Source organism: Lissotriton helveticus, chromosome 3_1, assembly GCF_964261635.1.
Source record: "Lissotriton helveticus chromosome 3_1, aLisHel1.1, whole genome shotgun sequence".
NCBI lineage: Eukaryota > Metazoa > Chordata > Amphibia > Caudata > Salamandridae > Lissotriton > Lissotriton helveticus.
In genome coordinates, this window is record NC_136061.1 from 807,971,918 (window position 1) to 807,991,498 (window position 19,581).

The following is a 19,581-nucleotide window of genomic DNA, read 5'->3' on the forward strand; positions in this document are numbered from 1 at the left end:
AGCAAGATGTGATTCACCTGACGGAGCAGAACTTGGACCTTCAGGCACATGCTGAGGAATTGGAGAACAGATCTCGACTAAATAATATCCGGATCCGGGCTGTTCCGTGGAAAGGCGAGAGGGGCGGATCTCCGCGAATACGTGGGAACCCTTTTTCGTCAGATCCTGGACGAGGAGGACCTGCAAGATATTCAAATGGACCGGGTCCACCGTGTAGGTCTGCCACGGGGGCCCAAAGCCCCTCCCCCGACATATTGGTGTGCGTGCATGGCTTTCAGCTCAAAGAAAGGATTCTCTGGAAACCACCTCCAATTCCGCGACCACTATCCTGCACTTTTCCAAGACCTGGCGGCCTCCACACTTGTCAAACGCAGGGAATTCAAACCCATCACTAACCACCTAAGGGAGCAGGGCATTCCCTATTCGTGGGGGCACCCGTTCCGGCTTATTTTTAAATTTAAGGGCAAGCTTATTCAGGTCCGCTCCCTGGAGTCGGCCCTCGACATTTTGGGACTGGCACAGACTGCTCCCTCGTCTGGAGAAGATAAGTCTCCCAGCAGACAGCGTAGACGCTCCACAGAGTGGCAACGGGTTAGTAAGCCTGCTTCCGCCACAAAGCCTGACTTATCAACGAGCCTGCTTGAGAGAGGAGCTGCGGTTGCTTCTGTGGCCCTGGTATCGGACACGTCTGGGGGCTCCTGAGGTTTGAGGGCTTAGCTTGGCACTAACTGGGCCAGTAGCTGGCGCCGGAGGAGATTGTTTACTTGATGCAGATTGGTGACACTCCTATGTCATAGGTTGGAGATGAGTCCTGTATCAGGAATTGGGTGAGTGGGAGGTTGGCGCCATTTCTCCTGCTATTGGGGCCTGTTTAACGGACTGTTGTTTGCTCTTTTCTACTGTGAATGTTGAGTCTTGTGTTTTTGGGGTTTACTTGTGCGGGGTGGGGAATGGGAGTTGGGGGTTTGGGGTTGTTTTGGGGGCTCCGCATCAGCTTTCGGGGGAACTAGGCGAGGATCGGGCAACGTGGTACCATAGGAGCTTCAGAATAGGAATGTGCATAGGCGTTCTGTCCCACTTATTGCCATACTGAATAGGGAGCTGAAGGTAGTGAGCCTCAATGTCAGAGGCCTCAATAGCCCAGTGAAACGCGCTGCTATTTTATCCCTACTGAAAAGTGCGGAGGGTAGTGTGTGCCTGCTACAGGAGGCCCATCTCCTCTCTAAAGATATCCGGCACATGGCAGACAAGCACTTCCCGTTCCAGCTGTGGTCTTCGGGGCCTAATAAAAAGAACGGGGTGGCCATTCTTTTTAGTGTGCGCGCACATTGCAAAATTATTTCCCAAGTGGTGGACATTAAAGGTAGATTTCTGGCTGTGCGTGGGCAATGGGGTGAGACACAGTTCACTGTTGGGTCCATTTATGCTCCAAATACTACCCAGGAGTCCTTCTTGCAAGCAGCACTTTCGGAGGTACTGGCGTCACCGGACGCCCTGATTCTGGTGGGTGGTGATCTGAACATTGTAATGGAGGCAGGGGTTGACAGATCGGAGCAGCGGTCCCACCAGACAGGGGCAATGTCACAGGGGGGGAGCAGTGGCTGTTGGAGGGAGGGTTGCACGATGTATGGCGCGTTCAGCATCCCCAAAAGCGCGACTACACCTACTACTCAGCAGCCCATAAGACTTATTCGCGCTTGGATCACTTCCTGGCCACGTCCTCTCTTATGCCTCATTTGTCTGCAGCAGACATTGTGCAGCGTTCCTTATCAGATCATGCGCTTATTTCTGTAGTCCTTACTTCTAGCGGTGCTAGGCCGTCGCCGGCGGGCTGGCGAATTCATGACTCCCTGCTCCACTCAGACTCAGTGGTGGCGAAGATCCGAGAGCCCATCGTTCATTACCTTGCCGAAAATGAGGTGGGAGAAACGCCTCTCGTATCGGTCTGGGAGGCCCTGAAATTGGTAATATGGGCGAATTTATAGCGATTGCAGCGACATACTCACGTCTGCGCAAGGAGAAACAAGCTGAGTTAGAGGGGGAAGTTAGTGGCCTGGAGGAGATTCATAAGAGGACTGGGGCGTGGAGGGTTGGAGGGAGTTAGAGGCGAAGCGGCGCATGTTGAAACACCTTGACATGGATAGAGCTATGCATGCCTTATTACGCCTGTGTCACAAGTTCTATCTCTGTGGAGATAAAGCGGGCAGATGCTTGCGCACAGGCTACGGGCGCGCACTCAATTGACCACTATACACACTGTTAGGGGCCCGCAAGCAACGGAGCACACCACAGATGCTGCCATTGTAGACACTTTTCGCCAATTTTATCAGACCCTATATCAGAAGGAGGGAGTGTCCTCTAAGGGAGTGGCGGACTATCTCGAATCATGCGGGATTACGCCCCTCCATCGGGAATCGGCGGAGGCTTTAGATTCGGCGATCCGCATTGAGGAGGTCATCTCGGCTATTGCAAAACTGAAGGTGGGGAAATCACCTGGGCCAGATGGCTTTTCTGCTATCTTTTACAAAACTTTCTGTATGGAGCTGGTTCTGCTCTTGACCCGCCTTTTTAATTATTTTCTTGACACGGTAGCGGTGGCTCCGTCCATGGCAGAGGCGGCCATCACGGTCATTCTCAAACCAGGGAAAGACCCCAAAGAGTGCGGATCGTATAGGCTGATTTCGCTGCTCAACATTGACGCCAAGTTATTTGCGGGTGTGCTGGCGGCTAGGCTTAGCCCCTTGATGGACGGAATCATCGAGCCTGATCAAGCGGGATTTATTCCTACAAGGCAAGGAGGAGATAACACTAAACGGTTACTCCACTTCATGGACTTAGTCCATCGCTCTCGGACGCAGGCTTTCCTGCTCTCCATAGATGCGGAGAAAGCCTTCGACCGTGTAGATTGGGACTACTTGTTCGCTGTGTGGAGGGCGTGTGGGGTGGGGGATAATTTCCTACGGTGGATTCAGTGCCTCTATGCAGCCCCCAAGGCGGCTGTGCGTGTAAATGGCTGCAGATCTGCTCTTTTCCCCATTACGATGGGAACGCGACAGGGGTACCACCTCTTCCCGTTGCTTTTTGCGCTCTATATGGAGCCCTTTGCTCAGCGCGTTCGGTCCAACGTGGACATCACCGGGATCAAATTTGGGGCTGATACGCATAAGATCAGTCTGTATACGGATGATGTCATTCTCGCACTCACCCCCCCCCCACTCCTCTTTGCGGAGCCTCTCAAAGGAGCTATCGGAGTTACAGAAAGTGGCAGGCTTCAAAGTTAACTTCTCCAAATCGCAAATTCTTAACCTTTCCATCCCTGAGGCAGACGTCCTGGACCTGAGGCAAGACTTTGAGTTCCAGTGGGCACAATCTGACATCCCGTACTTGGGTGTCCGATTGGCCCCATCTATTGCTAAAACAGTGTCCCTGAACTATAAAGTGCTGGTTGATCAGGTTACCAAAGCCCTCTTGGATTGGTCCCGTCTTAAATTGGCCTGTTACGGGAGACTAGCGGCTCTGAAAATGACTGTACTCCCCCGCATACTGTACCTTTTTCAAATGCTACTGTTGAATCCTCCGCAGGGCACTCTACGGAAGCTGCAGGAATCCTCAATAGGTTCTTATGGAACAATAAACGGCCGCGGCAGGCATTGTCCTTAGCGGTCACCCTGAAGGCGGCTGGGGGGGTTGGGCTTTCCTCTGCTGACAGCCTACTTTCAAGCATCCAGCCTCAGGTATATAGTCGAATGGAATAGGCCCATGTCTAGTAAACATTGGAACTTTATGGACCAGACTGTGGCAGGTTGCAATATCTAGCGGGAGTTGTGGTTGCCAGGCAAGCACAGAGCCTGGGGCCTTTACTCTTCCCCGGTGACGTCCCCGACCCTCAAGGCATGGGATCAGCTGGAGCAGCGCAAAGGGTGGACTATGTTCCCCTCCCCAATGACCCCTATCGTCGATAACCAGGACTTCCCGCCGGGAAGTCCTCAGTCTTCCATCGCTGGAGAGAGGAAGGCTGTAAGAGGGTGGGTTCCCTCTTTGACTTAGATGGCTTGATTCCGTTCACCCGGCTACGCACGGAGTTCTTCCAGTTGCCGATGGCGGATGCTTTTCACTACTCGCATATGGCACATTGGGTCGCCCACCCAGTCAACGTTGCCTCCATGTCCCGGCCTTTGACGGCGTTTGAAAAATGGTTGGTCTGCAAGAAGGGCGAACGGAGACTCATCTCGGAGCTATTTGTGATGATTTTGAGGCAGCCCATGAGGCAGCGTACACCTGCGTAAGTTCGATGGGAAACGGAGTTGGGACGTCCGTTGACAAAAAAAGAGTGGGAGCACGTTTTCTACCGCGCACAGCACATGGCCTCTAATACCGCGTGCACCGAATCAGTAGCAGCATATTGGTACTACACTCCGGCGCGCGTTAGAGCATGGGATGCCACCAAGTCGGGCCTCTGCTGGCGGGGGTGTGGTCTGTCAGGGACACTGGCGCATTTGTTATGGCAGTGCCCGAAGCTGGGGAGGTATTGGACCACGATCTTGGATGAGTTGGATGCTGCGTTTCAGATTACATTCCCTCGGTTGCCGGAGAATACTCTGTTGGGGCTTCCCCACCCTAAGTTTTTTCCCCTGCACTCACTGGAGGGTAGGCAGATTGTGCTGGCTCTGTTAGCTGCGAGGCAGGTGCTCCTGGTGCACTGGGGTTCCCCGACTGTGCCTGACCCTCGAGATTGGGTTCAAAGACTCTGGCACATTTTAGCGATGGAACGACTCTCGATTTTTTTTTTTTTTTTCTTTTTTTTTTCTTTTAGGGACCTCACCAGCGCCATGAAACTGACTCAGTGTACGTGCGCTTTATAAGTTCTTTTTTAAATTAAATTAAATTAAATTAAATTAGATGGGAATGGATGGGAAGGGTTCGGAATACGCTAAACTTTGGGGCCCGTTCCTACAGCTCTTATCCAAAGACTTCAGAGAAGTAACTTGCCTGAAGTATTTACAGATCCTGCAACTCATTCCTTTAGAGTCAGAAGGGGTTAAGACTGTGGACTGAATTTTATCTGGTAGAACTGGTGGATCCTGGGAAGTAAGCAGCGCAGATAGAAGCTGATGCAGGGCGGGGTGGGAATGGGAGGGGGGCTGTTGTGTGGCACCGACGACATCCGAGCCCTGCTCGACAACGGGGAAACTGCTGCCCTCATCCTCCTGGACCTCTCTGCAGCGTTCGACACTGTCGGCCACCGCACCCTAGTTCAACGCCTCAGCAACATCGGCATCCAAGAGAAGGCACTGGAGTGGATCACCTCGTTCCTCGCTGGAAGAACACAGAGAGTCCGCCTCCCCCCGTTTCGATCCGAGGCCACCGAAGTCATCTGCGGCGTTCCGCAAGGATCTTCACTCAGCCCCACCCTCTTCAACGTCTACATGAGACCTCTTGCAGCCATCGCACGCCAACACAACCTCAACATCATCTCCTACGCCGACGACACCCAGCTGATCCTCTCCCTCACCAGAGACCCTGACACCGCCAGAACCTGCCTACACGAAGGGATGAAAGACGTCGCCGAGTGGATGAAGAACAGCCGCCTGAAACTGAACTCAGACAAGACGGAAGTCCTCATCCTGGGACCATCGCCCTCCGCCTGGGACGACTCCTGGTGGCCCCCCGCCCTGGGCACCGCACCCAAGCCAACCGACCATGCACGCAACCTGGGCTTCATCCTGGACTCTTACCTCTCGATGACCAGGCAAGTCAACGCCGTATCCTCATCGTGCTTCAACACCCTGCGTATGCTCCAAAAGATCTTCCGATGGATCGAGGGTGGTGGTGGGGTTCTGATTTTTCTTTCTTGTTCGTTACTTGATATAAGGCTTAGGTCATAGCACAGGTGGGGCTGCTCCTCAAGTTCGTAGGAATACGCGGGGTCATCCTCTGGGATGTAGGCCCAGACGCTGTGTCATTGCACTGAGTTTACGCCCTGCCGGCAAGTTGATGTAGGCAGCTGGTCTGTGTACCATACTACATTTCCGCATAATAAAAATTATTGACTCTAAAATAATTTTAGGTGCAATTTCATTCAGAATGCTGTTTCCCAGACTGTCTCGTCTCATGACATTTTGAGACTGTGAAGGCCAGCTGTTCATCACTGCCCAACACAACTTATGTCTCTGGTGGTTAGGTTTAGACCCGCGACGTCGACACCTCAAATTCCTGCCAGAAAATACATCCAAAAGCACTCAAGGAATGAGGGACCAAGATGTTTATGGCCTGACCCCTGGGCCTACGAAACGTGTTCTCTGGTTCACTCTATGATGGATTCTTCAGAGTGTCCGATGGCTAGTTACACAATGGACATTCCACTGGGTTGTTCTCTGGCTCTCCTGGAATTCTTACAACAAAGTATCCTTGGTTTCCTGCCTGATACCCATTTCAGTCGGTTGCTCCTCCACCAGACTAGGTAGACTGCTAAGCATAAATTACAGTTTCATCAAAACTACCCCCTGCTCCTCTGGGTACTTCTCCAAACACCCTAGTCAATGTGTATAATCTGTATGTCGCAGACCATTTCATAGGTGGTAGGTTCCCGCATGCACAATCGTATCTTGTATGAACTTTCTCCTACACTCATACATGGGTAAAACTATTGGCATGTAGCTATACATGGCACAGAGTCCTCAAACTGTATTGGCATGCAGCTATACAGTTTGAGGACTCTGTGCCATACAGTGTTAGGACTGAGTGCCATACAAGCACAACATGAAAGCTTGTCCCACAAAGACTAATGAGCACTCACACACTTCCTTTCCATCCTCTCTATAACAAATAATGCTTCAGCTTATTGTCCTCTTGATTTTCTTCTGTTTAAATTTTACACATAGGTGCTGGGAAAAAAACATGAAAGCATTCTTCTGGTCTTCATATGTCATATCTCATACTACCCGTGTAGAACAGTGTTCCACAGAGTATCACGATAGCCATCCTCAAATGGGTTTCAGTACCTGCTCAGTGATCTGAAGCTCTAAATATATACAATTGCTATACAGTGCCAGTGTCATGCATGGCAAAAAAAATAATTTTACCAGCATTTGTGGGCTCCTCCCCTGCCTCCTGTATCCCTGGTGTGCAGCCCATCATCGACTATAGCACTGTGGCAGAACATCATGATTTCCAGCACAATCTCCAATGTGCCTTCAGGTTTTACTGGTAGCAGTCCATATGTCTCGTCTGAGTCCACTCTTAGATACTCTGGAACGATATCTTGGAAGATTTATGGCTCATGCTGCACAATCCCCACTCATTGCTGGGGGACCTATTCATTGGCATAGAAAACTAACCGAGAAGCACAAGCAGGGGTGTGGAATTTGATAAAAAAAAGATCTACTTGTCCATAGGGCAGGCTGCTTCATAAATTTACTTGTCCTGTAACAAAATTCACTTGTTTCTTTCATGTAACCTAGCGACAAATTATGGCAGTAATTTCATTATATAAGAGCTCTGAAATAGTCTCTCTAATTATGCTGGGGCTCCTTCCATAGTAGGGTTTGAATATTCGCAATTCCCTTTTGTTGCCACGTTTCCGCAGATCTACATACTGGGGCTAAAGGTAATGGTAAGCAACAGTTCCAGGGTTGGAATACCCTTATGAGTCTGTTCAAACCTTAACCAACTCTTCTCTAATCTTTTCCCATAGTGAGAAAGGTTGGAAATGTACTCCTGACAATGGCAGACATAAAACTTCTTCCAAGGTTGGTACAAAAAAAAGAGGTTGGAGGGAAAGTGAACCTACAAACACTCGCATGAGCAAATCTACACCTCCAGATTTGCCCGTGCTAAAATGCAGTTCACAAGTATTTTCTAGGAGTACTATTTCTTGGCCAACTTCTGTAAAATCTTATGAATTTACGAAAGCTTTATATCTCCACTTAATGCAAGGACATGGGTGCACTTTTAAGACTTTATTTAATAATTGGGCCCCTAATTAGTCCGGCGTTAACCATGACCTTCTGTGTTTATTAAAATCTCTCTCTCGCGCGCGCTCTCTCCTGATTTAGCTAAATGTTTTTGCATTTTTTTGTTAACATTTTATTTTGAAATCAAAGAATCATCAATCTTGCTTTCAAACATCTGCAAATATTTGCATATAATCGGAGAGCATTCTGGAAGCATTATACATAGCCTCACTGCTAAACATTGAAAACGTGTGTACACGTCTTTATACTGGAACCACTGTCAGTAGTGCAGTCTGAGCTTACAATATTTACTTATAGAGCGCTCACCCTAATAATGAAGGCTTTGCATTAATGACCCATACATAAAAGTTTGAACAGTATTACCACATGGACACAAATATTACTTTAACTATAGGCAATGCCTTTCCCTGATCCATAATTTGGTACTGTAAACTAGCAGCAAAGTTTTTTGTGCTGTAGGGGTTTGGCCTACTTGTCCTAAGGACAAAATATTCTTGAAAACTTGTTGCCCTTGACCCCAAACATTGTGTCCCGGGTGTCGAGTTCCAGGAATTACACATCCTTGACATAAACATGCACCAACTAAGCTTTCTTTCTTGGCATTAGCCAAGGCCCTGTAAGGTCTGTCCATTAAGAAAATGGAGACAACCTCAGATCCCCTGCCTAAAGTCAGTTCGCATTATTCTGCTGCCGGCCCTCAAGAAAGTTAAGGGGGTCTGAAAGAAACTAGCATTCTTATCCATCTTTTTTTAAGCCTCTAGAAAATAAATGTCAGCTACTTGAAGACAGCTCTGCCTTTTTCTCTACAATTCCACGTCCATTTCCATCTATTGTGCTAAAGGGCAAGATTTATTTATTCCTTACTTGCAAATGCACACAATGCCCCTGCTGTCATAGGAGTTTTAGTTGCACCAGGTGAACACTAATATCACTATGGCAATCTGTACACTACAACTGTGATACAAGTTTGACTGTTACACCTTCTTGCTCCCAGAATTTACCAATTAGTATAGGTTTTGCTAATTGGATGCCTCTAAAACCACTGCCACCTACCCAAATGCCTGGAAGCATACCACAGTTCTCCCCTTTCTCAGGAAGCCCTCCATAGACCAGACCATCCTACCCAACTACTGACCCATCTTACTGCTACACTACTTGTCTGAAGTTCTGTAGAAACCGATCATCATGTGCCTAGCCACTCACCTCATCGAAAACCAGCCCCTCAACACTACTCATTCCAGGATTCAGGCCGAACCACAACACAGAAGTAGCCCTCATCGCCGCAACAGACTGCATTCATCTGATCATGGACAGAGGAGATACCACAGCCTTCATCCTCCTCTCTGCAGCTTTTGACAGTCTCTCATCCAGCCCTCATCCAACCACTGCACGAAGCTAGCATCCAAAGACCTACCCTCCATTGGATAGGCTCTTTCCTGACAGGTGCCCTCCTGCTTAGATGGCTGCAATCTCATCTGCACAGTACCCCAAAGTTCATCACTAATCCTAGCACTCATCAAAACCACTCACCAGCAACATTCATGCCCTTTGAATCACCGTCTTATCCTATGCCGACGACATAGCTTATACTCTCTCTCTCTGACCAAACACAACCACTCAAACCACGTATACAAAGAATAAGATCTGGACATCATGCCTTTTCCTACCTCGCCCCGAATGCCTGGAATGGCCTGTCCCTTCACATCTAAACCTACTTGTCAATTCTTTTATTCCACAAGAGCTGAAGCTCTTCAACTGGGTGTACCCTCGGCTGGGCCAGTGAATTCCTGCATCAGGCCAGGATACCCTCCAAGTTATATTGCACTATGCAAATACACGTAGTTGCAGCGTACCTGTGCCCCAGATTGCAGTGAGCAGGAAGTGGCAAGGAGGCAGACTAGTGCTGTCTCTTTCCTAAAAAAGTTTTTAAAAAACGATTTTCCCTACCTATGATTGCATCATCTTATTTTGTTTTTTTATTTCTTTAACTGTGCCTGTCGTTGTTACAGTTTAAAATTATAGTTTTAACTGGACAGTGATTGCATAATTTATCCCATGTTTTTGTGTTTACACTTGTGGTTTTTCCTGCCTGTTACTGCTTCCATTTAACCTGTTGAATTGTGGGATTTGCAGTCCAAACTCTTTAGTTTTTCCCTCTCATTCCCCGTGACTATCAATTTTCCCCTCCAAATGTCTCCTTTTCTCTGCGCTAAGACCTGTATGTTAAGCAGTGCACCCCCAGCGACCATTTTGTGTTAACAAGTCAGTGAAACCAGTCACCCCCTCCCCCCTGACACAGTAGTAATCTGCTGTATGCTGTTTAAACTGTTTTTAATGGGGACTGTGCACTTCGTTTTTTTGGCCAGGGGAGGGAGTAAAGTTTTACACAAATAGTGTTGTTAGAGGACAAGTTTGTTAGGGCTTTCCCTGCAGAAGTCCAAAGTGTGGTTTGAACCTGTCTGTCTACTAGAAGATTTCTGAATAGAAGAGCAGTTTCCAATTCCCTGGCCAGCAAACCTTGTCTGAGGTAGCTGGGACCTTATATAGTCTGATATTGTTTGGTACATGTGTACACCGATTGGTGGTTGTATCTGATGTGTCCATTGAATTAGGGTTAGTGTCCTCATTGGTTGGGTATTTGAGGGTTCTGATTGGTTTCTGGGTCTGTGATTCAATCAATGTAGGGTTGGGACAAGGGCTAGGGTTAGGATTTCTATTGGAAGTAGGGACTAGGGCTTCCTGTGTTGTTGGTTTTTGGGACTAGGGTAGGACTAGGGCTAGGCCTTTAATTGGAAGTAGCGATAAGGGCTTGTGGTGTGATTGGTTGCTAGACTAGGCGTGGGACTAAGAGTTGGGTTAGGCATTCCATTGGGAGTAGGGACTAGGGCTTCCTGTGACATTGGTTGCTTGGACTAGGGTTGAGACTACTGGTAGGGCTAGGGCCTCTATTGGGTTTTTGAAACTGATTGGGTGCTTGGACTAGGGCTAAGATTGGTTGTAAGGTCCTGGCCTCCTATTGGTTCTAGATTTTAGGGCTAGTGTCGTGATTGGATAGTGTTAGGGCTAGGGTTCCCATTAGCTAAAGGGGTCACCTGACTACTAGGGCTATAAACGGCCAAGGCTTAGGACATCTCAGCCCGGGCGTCGAAGCTAAGGGTGGAGAGGACAAGGGTGAGTGCCTGTTAAGGGTGAAGAGGACAAGGGTTGAGTGCCTGTTTGATCCTGTTCGAGACTGGTCAGGACCAGGGCCAGTAATGCTGCCCATTTTCGTAATTCATTAATACCCACCCTATGTATTCGTCCCTCTGTATATAAGCATTTATTTTCACTATAGATATGTGCATATCTTTGTGTATTGCTTTGTATAAATATGTACAATAATGATGTTGTTATAAAAAGAAAACAATCATCTTTGGTCTACATGTACTTGCTTCCATTGTGCATCTATGTACCTCCATGCACTTGGATCTGTGTGTCTGTTACTTTTCTCCAGAAAAAGCATATCCAATGCACTCCCCTATTTCTCGTCCTGTACCTCTATCAATATCTTTAATCTGCATATACTTACCTCCTTTACGCATCTATATACTTTCAACGTACTTATAGGTCTATATATTATTCACTTTCTTCTAATTTATCATTTCCAATGCAATAGCCTATTTCTCAGCCTATACTTCTCTCAATATATCTTCTAGCCCAACTTTCAGATTCATCTCAAACTTCTTTCTACTACTCTTTCAAATTCCTTACCCTATCTCTCACCCTAAACATCTATCATTATATCCTCTACACCCACTCTCATTTATCCCAAACCCCATAAAACTACTATGTTCCCCCAAAATAACACTTTCTTGACTCTCTCCTACTCTACCCCTCCTTGCATCATTTGACACCTCTTTTACTATACGGATCCCCCAAAACAAACCTTTCTAAACTCTTCCCTCTGACTCTCCTCCTCCAAAAACCCTTTTTACTCATCCAAAAGCCTCCTCCTACTGCTTTGGACTAAAAAAAAAAAAAATCATTCACTCTTCTATCCCTCCACTATCCTTTTCAATCACAATAACATACTAACATGTTCACTTCTCTAATTCCATATTCCAGTATACTAATTCACCACTAATCCTTTATTGGTTCCAGAGTAGCGTGCTACTCGCCAACAAAGCGTTTCAACACCTCATCAGGGTTACAGGCACTATATAAATGCAAACCTTTTTTCCTTTTTTTACCCCTCCCCAACCCTTCTCAATCCAAATAACTAACTAACATATCCACCATTCAAATTATTTCATATTACACTATACTAATTTTCAACACTAAACCTTTATGGGTATCAGAGTAGCCTGGTACTTGCCAGAAAAGCGCTTCAACACCCCATCAGGGGTAACAGGCGTTATATGAATGCAAACCTTTCTTTCACTTCTGTCCCTCCGCTATCCATCTCAATCCAAATAACTGACTAATATCCACCACTCAAATTACTTTCATATTTCACTAATTCTTTATGGGTTTCCGGAGTAGCGTGCTACTCGTCAAAAAAAGCACTTCAACACCCCATTCTTTCCTCTTCTATCTTTCTGCTATCCTTCAGAATCCAAATAACTGACTAACATATCCACCACTTAAAATTTACTTGCATGTTTCATTATACTAATTCAAAACTAATCCTCTTTGGGTCCCGAAGTAGCGTGCTACTCGCCGACAAAATGATGTGACGCCTCGTCAGGGGTAGTAAGCGCTATACAAATGCAATTACAATAAAATACAATAACACAACTGACAAGGTCCACCAGCGGTACAAGACTGGTAGAAGCACGGTTAAAATGCTGAGTGCCAACCAAGTGATTCTGGCCCAAGCACTGTATCCTCTGCCGCTGGGAAAGGTCTCTTAGACATTCAAGACATGGACCACTTTTTCCCCAAGCCTACAGCATCTGTATACACTTTCTCAGGCCCAATCTAAAAGGAGGAGCTTTCAGATCTATTGAAATTAAATTCAGATGACAAAGTCTGTCCCATAAACCTAGGGAGTATGGAACAATGTGGGTTTAGCAGTCCTGCTCTACTTTGTTTAAGGAGTCTCAAATAAGTCCCTTGGTTGAAAGTTTGTTTTTGCTGTAGTCATGGGCCCCAAATCCCCACAAATGTGCAATGTTCTGCTCCATGCAAAACTTCCACCCTAATCAAAACAACTGCTTTTCTTCACTGAACCTGCACAGCACTTCAATCCATGTACCCATCTTGCAGGAACGCAGGATTACCTCTGTTTCATTGTGGCAAACAAGCTCGATCAGTGGAGGGTTTCGCCCTTAATTCTGGCCGCTTGGTCTTCCCTAAGGTCCAGGCCCAAGTAGTTACATTTATTTGGCTGCTGATATGGCAATCATCCAGCCAGGGATAGCAGTGCACTATCACAGTTTCATTAAGGAACCAGGTATGTCCACACACTTAGGACCCTATTCAGTGCTGGATTCTCAGTGTTCTACCCAAAATTCTCCTTGATGGCATCAAAAAATACAGGTATTTATAACTAATGTGGATTCTGGACTTTGAAATGCCTTCTCTCACACAGTGGCCACTTACTGAACGAAAATGCTGAGTGGCTTGACAGTTCCTCATGAAAAACAACTTGGACTACAAGCATGTAGGTGTGAAGAGGTTCTCCCCCACGCAAAATTAAACATATACTCCCCGAAGCTGTACTTAGCCTAACAGTGGCAATTTGTTGATGGGTCTGTTATTTCATCCGTAGGAAGGGATGCTCCTGCTGCCTACAGCAGCCTCAAATATGATCACAACTGACTCAGAAATTGAATCTGGGGTGTCTAGGGAGATAGATCAGTAGCATTCAAGAAGATAAAATCAGTCTTGCCGGCCCAAAAGGCCTCCCTTACACGTTGGCTACACTCACTTTTTATAGATCATACCATTGCCATATTTTACATTTTAATGCAAGTGTCCCCCTCTTTATTAACTGCCAGAACTCGAGCTGTGAAAGGGAAGGGACCTGAATCGCTGGGGAACAGCCTGATTTCCAGCTGGCGAGGAAAGTTCATGTGTACCTTTTAATAATAATACCTTTACTTCTATGGTATGTTAATGTATCTTAATAAAGCGACTCACACCCTGTAGGTGTATCTCGACAGTTCGCTAACACAGGGCCCAGCAACAGACTAAACAACCAAGTCTTGCTACGTTTTTTAAACTTCGCAAAGTCTGGACAAATGCGGATGTAGAATGGAAGTTGATTCTTGGCTGAAGGGGCTGAGAAGGAAAAGTATCTCCGCCAGATCCAGAAGTACGAATGCAGGGGACATTCACCAAGGCTTTGTCTCTCGATCTGAGATTTCTAGCACGATAATATTAACTCAGTTTCTTTTTTAGATAAGTGGGGCCCTTACCCATCAAAGACTTCTGGTTGAGACAGCCAATGCAAGGCTCTCAGCGTGGCGGCCAACGGAAAGCCTCTGGGCAGATTACAAACCAAGCATGCAGCATTATTCTGCACCACCTGAAGTTTGGATAATAGAGTGTCATTGGCAGCCACTACCAGGGCATTACCATAGTCAAGCCGACTCATGCCTAAAACATGAACCCGAGTTTTCCTAGCAGAGGATGGCAGCCAAGGGAGTACTTTCCCCAAAACCCACTTGATGGCAAAACAGGCACCACAGATTGAGTAGATATGGTCTTTCAGAGATGGAGCCTGATCCAGCCTGACACCAAGGTTTTTCATAGTTTTGCCTGGGAAACAAGGAAGTTCAGGGAGACACCATTCTGATGACCAGAGCTGCTAGGCTTTACCAAACTGCGCACAAGAGGGGTTAGGTCCTTGTTGGGGCTGAGGGAGGGCTGGACCGTTTTATTATATCAAACACACAAAGAGGTGCCCCCGTCTCATATTAATTACATAGAGATTTTTACAAAGACCAAATAAACAATTTCATTAGATCTGGTCTGGTATATTTATTTATAGGTATAAATAAATATACCAGACCAGATCTAATGAAATTGTTTATTTGGTCTTTGTAAAAATCTCTATGTAATTAATATGAGACGGGGGCACCTCTTTGTGTGTTTGATATAGGCTTTACCAAACAGCAGTATCTCTGTTTTGTTGATGTTCAGTTGGAAGGAGTTTGCTGCCATCCAAATATAAATCCTTCTCATACAGTCTATAAAACAATGTTGTTTTACCCCATCAAGGCCCGGTCCAAACAATATGATTAACAGGAGTATTATCAGCGCATGCTATAACCTCGAAGCCACAAGATTTAACAATCTGGGCAAGGGTGGGGCCACGTAGATGTTGAATAACGTAGGGCTCACCAATGAACACTGGGAGACACCTTTGTTATTTGGAATGGTGTGAGACTTGAAAGAGCCCAGCACAATCATCTGTGCCTGTCTGTCTACGAAATCATCAAGCAAACCCGTCATGGACAGATGCCAGTATGGGTCCTTTTGACCCATCTCACTGCTAAACGTAGATGCTAAACTCTTCACATGCAGTGTGGTGGCCCGTCTTGGCCCTCTTCTACCGGGACTGGTGGCCCCGGATCAGGCAGGTTTTATCCCCTCGAGACAATGCTCTGATAACACTAAACTGATCCTCCCCTACTAGATCAGGCCAACCGGTCCTAAAAAGAGATCATGCTAGTCTCTATGGATGCCGAAAAGGACCGTGATCGTGTTCACTGACCCTATCTGGAAGAGATATTGGCCCATTTTGGTTTCAGATAGCGGTTTCGATCATGGATCTTGAGCTACTATGGGGAACCGAAAGCATCTGTTAGAGTTAACTGTCGGAGTTCTGCACCTTTCCTTATAAGCTGGGGCACATAACGCGGATGTCCATTGTCACCTCTGTTATTCGCGTTTTACATCAAACCAATAGCAAAAAGAGCGAGAGATCACCTGGCCATCACGGGGTGTGCCTCGTTGGGGAGTAACATGTCATCAGCTTATATCCTGATGACTTTCTAGTAGCATTAGAAAATCCTTGAGACACCCTACCTGTCCTTTTAGAGGCGATGAGAGAGTTTGGAGAGGCTTCAGGCTTCCGTACAAATCTTCAGAAATCGCAGGCCCTTAATATTTCTGCTTTGCTGAGACAGTGGCTTAGCAAGCCCAGAGTCACTCTCTACAGTGGGCGACTGGGTTCATTTCCTATCTGGGTATTCAGCTGGTACTGACATTGAGGAAGGTTAATTATCATAATCTACTACGGCGAATAAGGGCTGATCTAGCTCAATGGAAACCTTATTATTTGTCTTTGGTGGACCATGTAGCACCTCTGAAATGACGGTTCTCAAGAGGATTCTTTTCCTCTTCCAGACTCCCATTACAACCCACACCAGGGATGATAGCATCTCTGCAGGAGCTCATACAGTGCTTTGCCTGGGCCCATGGTTGCCTTTGTATGAAACAGTAACTCAGCTGCCATCCATCCGAGCAGGGGGCCTCGGTATCCAGAGTTTGCTACATCACTATTGTGCAGCCCAGCATCACTTTCTAGTCGAGTGGTCCAGAGCAGAGTCTGAGAAGCCTTGGTTATTTATGGACTTGTCAGTTTCCGGGACCCCGCTGTAGAAGATTCAGTTTTTGCCACGGGTCCATAGACTGGCAGGCTTCTATCAATCTTCGATAACTGTCTCACTCCAGAGGGAATGGGACAGGCAGGCAACAAGTAGCAACCTCTCTTCATTTCCTTCCCCCTTGCCCCCTGTAGTTGGCAATCCTGACTTTACCCTGGGACTTAATCTAGCAGATTCCGACTCTTGCAGGGGGTGGGATGCCGCTCTATTGGGCATTTTTTCGATGGGGAGGGCCCTATTCATTTTGATAGGTTCAGAAATGACTGTGCCATACCTGACGGCGAGAGGCTGCGTTATATATAATTTTACCTGAGCTACAGCTAAAGTCATTATTATCTGATAGGCTATGTGTGGCACCCGCACAAGCAAGCTAGTAAAGCTTTAGTGATATCTTCAGGCACATACCCATCAAACAATTCGACAGATGTTACACTCTTTTAGTGCAGTTCTGATTTTTTCCCAATAACAGCCCTCCAACCAGCCTTCTATTGGCTAAAACTAAACTACTGGCTGGTTCCCCTAGACAAAAACTGGTTGAACTGTATATTACAAGATATAGACTAAGATAAGGCAGTAGCTGGATGGTCAACATACATCCTTGTTTGCCAAAGAAGAGCTCTGTGTTTCCACTTGGGAGCAAGGCAGACCCATTGTTATCTGTACAGAAACAGCCTTTACATGTTTCATCTTCGCTACTTTTGTATTCACATGGTGAGCCATTAACGTGTGGAAACCTCTACTGAGCATATATTTCACGCCTAAGTGTTCACTTGTTTTCGTATCACTTTTTTGCTTCATTTACTTCTCAGTCATGGAGGGAACTGCTCTGAAGGTGGGAGCATGATGCCACCTTGGGATTTTATGAAATGTTCGAGTTTGCAGGGCTCAGTGTTTGCTTTGATTGACAGTCACAGAAACCTAGCATCATAAGGGTGTGACAAGTAGGGGTTACAATGTTTCCAGTCAGTGACCATGTTTGTTGGTTGATTGTTCAAGGTTTTCCTACCCCTAATGCCCTGGGAATACAAACTATCGTACTATCATGTATTTCCACACTACAAAGGGTAGTTCTTATTGGTCACAGGACAGGAACATGGGAAAGTTCTGCCATGTTGAATGTTTTCCAAACGTTATTCGTATTTGTGAAAGAGTGCATTTTTTCTCACTTAGCTGCATTTTAGGGTCTCCGGGGACTGGAATCCTTAGGGTAGAACTCAAAAGAATTCCCCTACCCCCTCTGAAGTGTTTGCTTTCCAGGCTACCTTTCTGCTGCACAGTTCGCTCGTGTGGCTATGTGTCGAGTTTCCTGTGATGTTCACTGTGTATTCTAAAAATACATTTTATTTTTGTAATATTTATCTGATTTAATTGTTTATGTAAAATGTGTAAAATATGCTGAGAAAATACCTTATTTAAAGCATATATATTTGTTTGTCAGCTTCTTACATGCCCGGTATGCCTGCTGGAATCCCTCCTTACCCAACAAGTCATGTGGCCAATCCAAGGTACTGTGAAGATCTGTACTTTATTAGTCATGTCATTGCTGAAAAATTATTTTGTTGATCAACAATGCCTTGTTATGCCCTCTATCAAACATTATTAAATACTTCCTTCTCATAGCATGTGTTCCTTCCAAATGCTGCAGTCATTGGATTTTCACATATCCAGTGCTTTGAAATTTCGATCCCAAATCCGTGTGTCAAGAATTTGCGTGCAGACCATTTTGGCATTTATAAGCCTGGGATAAATGGACCTTTTCTTCTGATACTGAGAAATGTATACTGAGCAGATGTCTGCTTCCTTATTCTTGTAATCTCCTAATTAAGGACTGAATACTATGCCTATGTCCAAAACTGTCTGTTCTGGGAGTAATACAGATGTAGGAACACTGGTAAAAGTATGGCATTCCGTTTCAGACTAAAGTTCACACTGTTTACAGATACCCCCATGGTAGATGTGTAACAACTATCATTCTGGGTTAGATGTCCCCCTAGTCCTAGTAACTTACCAAGGTTGAAGAAAGGTACTCAGTTATTTGACAGTTTGTGTTAAAAATGTCAAGCTCCAGTACATATACTAGACATATAGCTAGTCTGGTGAGGGGAGTTACCCCAAAACCGGTGCCAGGATGCTTGTTTCCTGTCCAAGGAAGACCTGGCTTGGCAGTTTAGGCTGGACTGTTCCTATGAGGAGCAGGGTCAAGACTGATTTGCATATGTCTGGGTATGAATTGAGGTGGTGAAGTGAGCTAAAGAACTGTGATGGATTCAACACAGATCTGTGACTAGGAGTGAGTGTCTGAAGAGTTTCAGTTCTACGTGCATCATCTCCTTGTGTTTGCTTTGTTCGCCCTAAGTTGGAGGGTATGCCCAGACGTGGGTCCCTTGCTCACTTTACCACTTGATTCAAACTAGCCTGGCTGATAAGGGGTGATACCCCGAAATAGGACCCCAAGATGCTTGTTTCCGGTCCAGGGAAGACCTGGCTTGGCAGTTCGGGATAGACTACTCCCATGAGGAACAGGGTCAATACTGATTTGCATATGGCTGGGTCTGAACTGGGGTGGCGAAGTGAGCTAAAGAACGATGATGGATTCAACCCAGATCTGTGACTAGGGTGAGTGTCTGGAGAGTTACAGTTCTACAAGCTTCATCTCCTTGTGTTTGTTTTTTCACCCTAAGTTGGCGGGATATACCCAGACTTGGGGTGGCCAAGATATGTGACTGGGGGAGAATTTTTTCTGGTTATGCAAGCATGATAAAGGCCTGAATTGGCACTGCAAACGTGAACCTATGTGCCTCTTTTGTGGAGCGCAAATTTCTGTAAGCAGTTTTCAACACCACATCAGCAGAATATATTCTGTTGTAAACCAACACAGCTAATTTTATAGCAAGGTGCTCTCTGTATCGAGTTCGGATCACCCTAGCAGCGTTTCTACATTTTATGTATCTACGCTGCTGCCGCCACTTCCTTACATGGACCTGTAATGAGATGTTACAGGTTGTCACATA

The 19,581-nt window shown here is 46.2% G+C and overlaps 1 protein-coding gene across 2 annotated transcripts in view; it reads left to right on the plus strand.

The window, feature by feature from the left end:
* TSG101 (tumor susceptibility 101) overlaps nt 1-19,581 on the plus strand; it is a 268,789-nt gene that overhangs the window by 87,270 nt on the left and 161,938 nt on the right. For both annotated transcript variants that reach the window (XM_078681066.1, XM_078681067.1), the window contains exon 6: nt 18,009-18,075. In XM_078681066.1, coding sequence (XP_078537192.1) covers nt 18,009-18,075 — 67 coding nt within the window. The remainder of the gene's footprint in view (nt 1-18,008; nt 18,076-19,581) is intronic.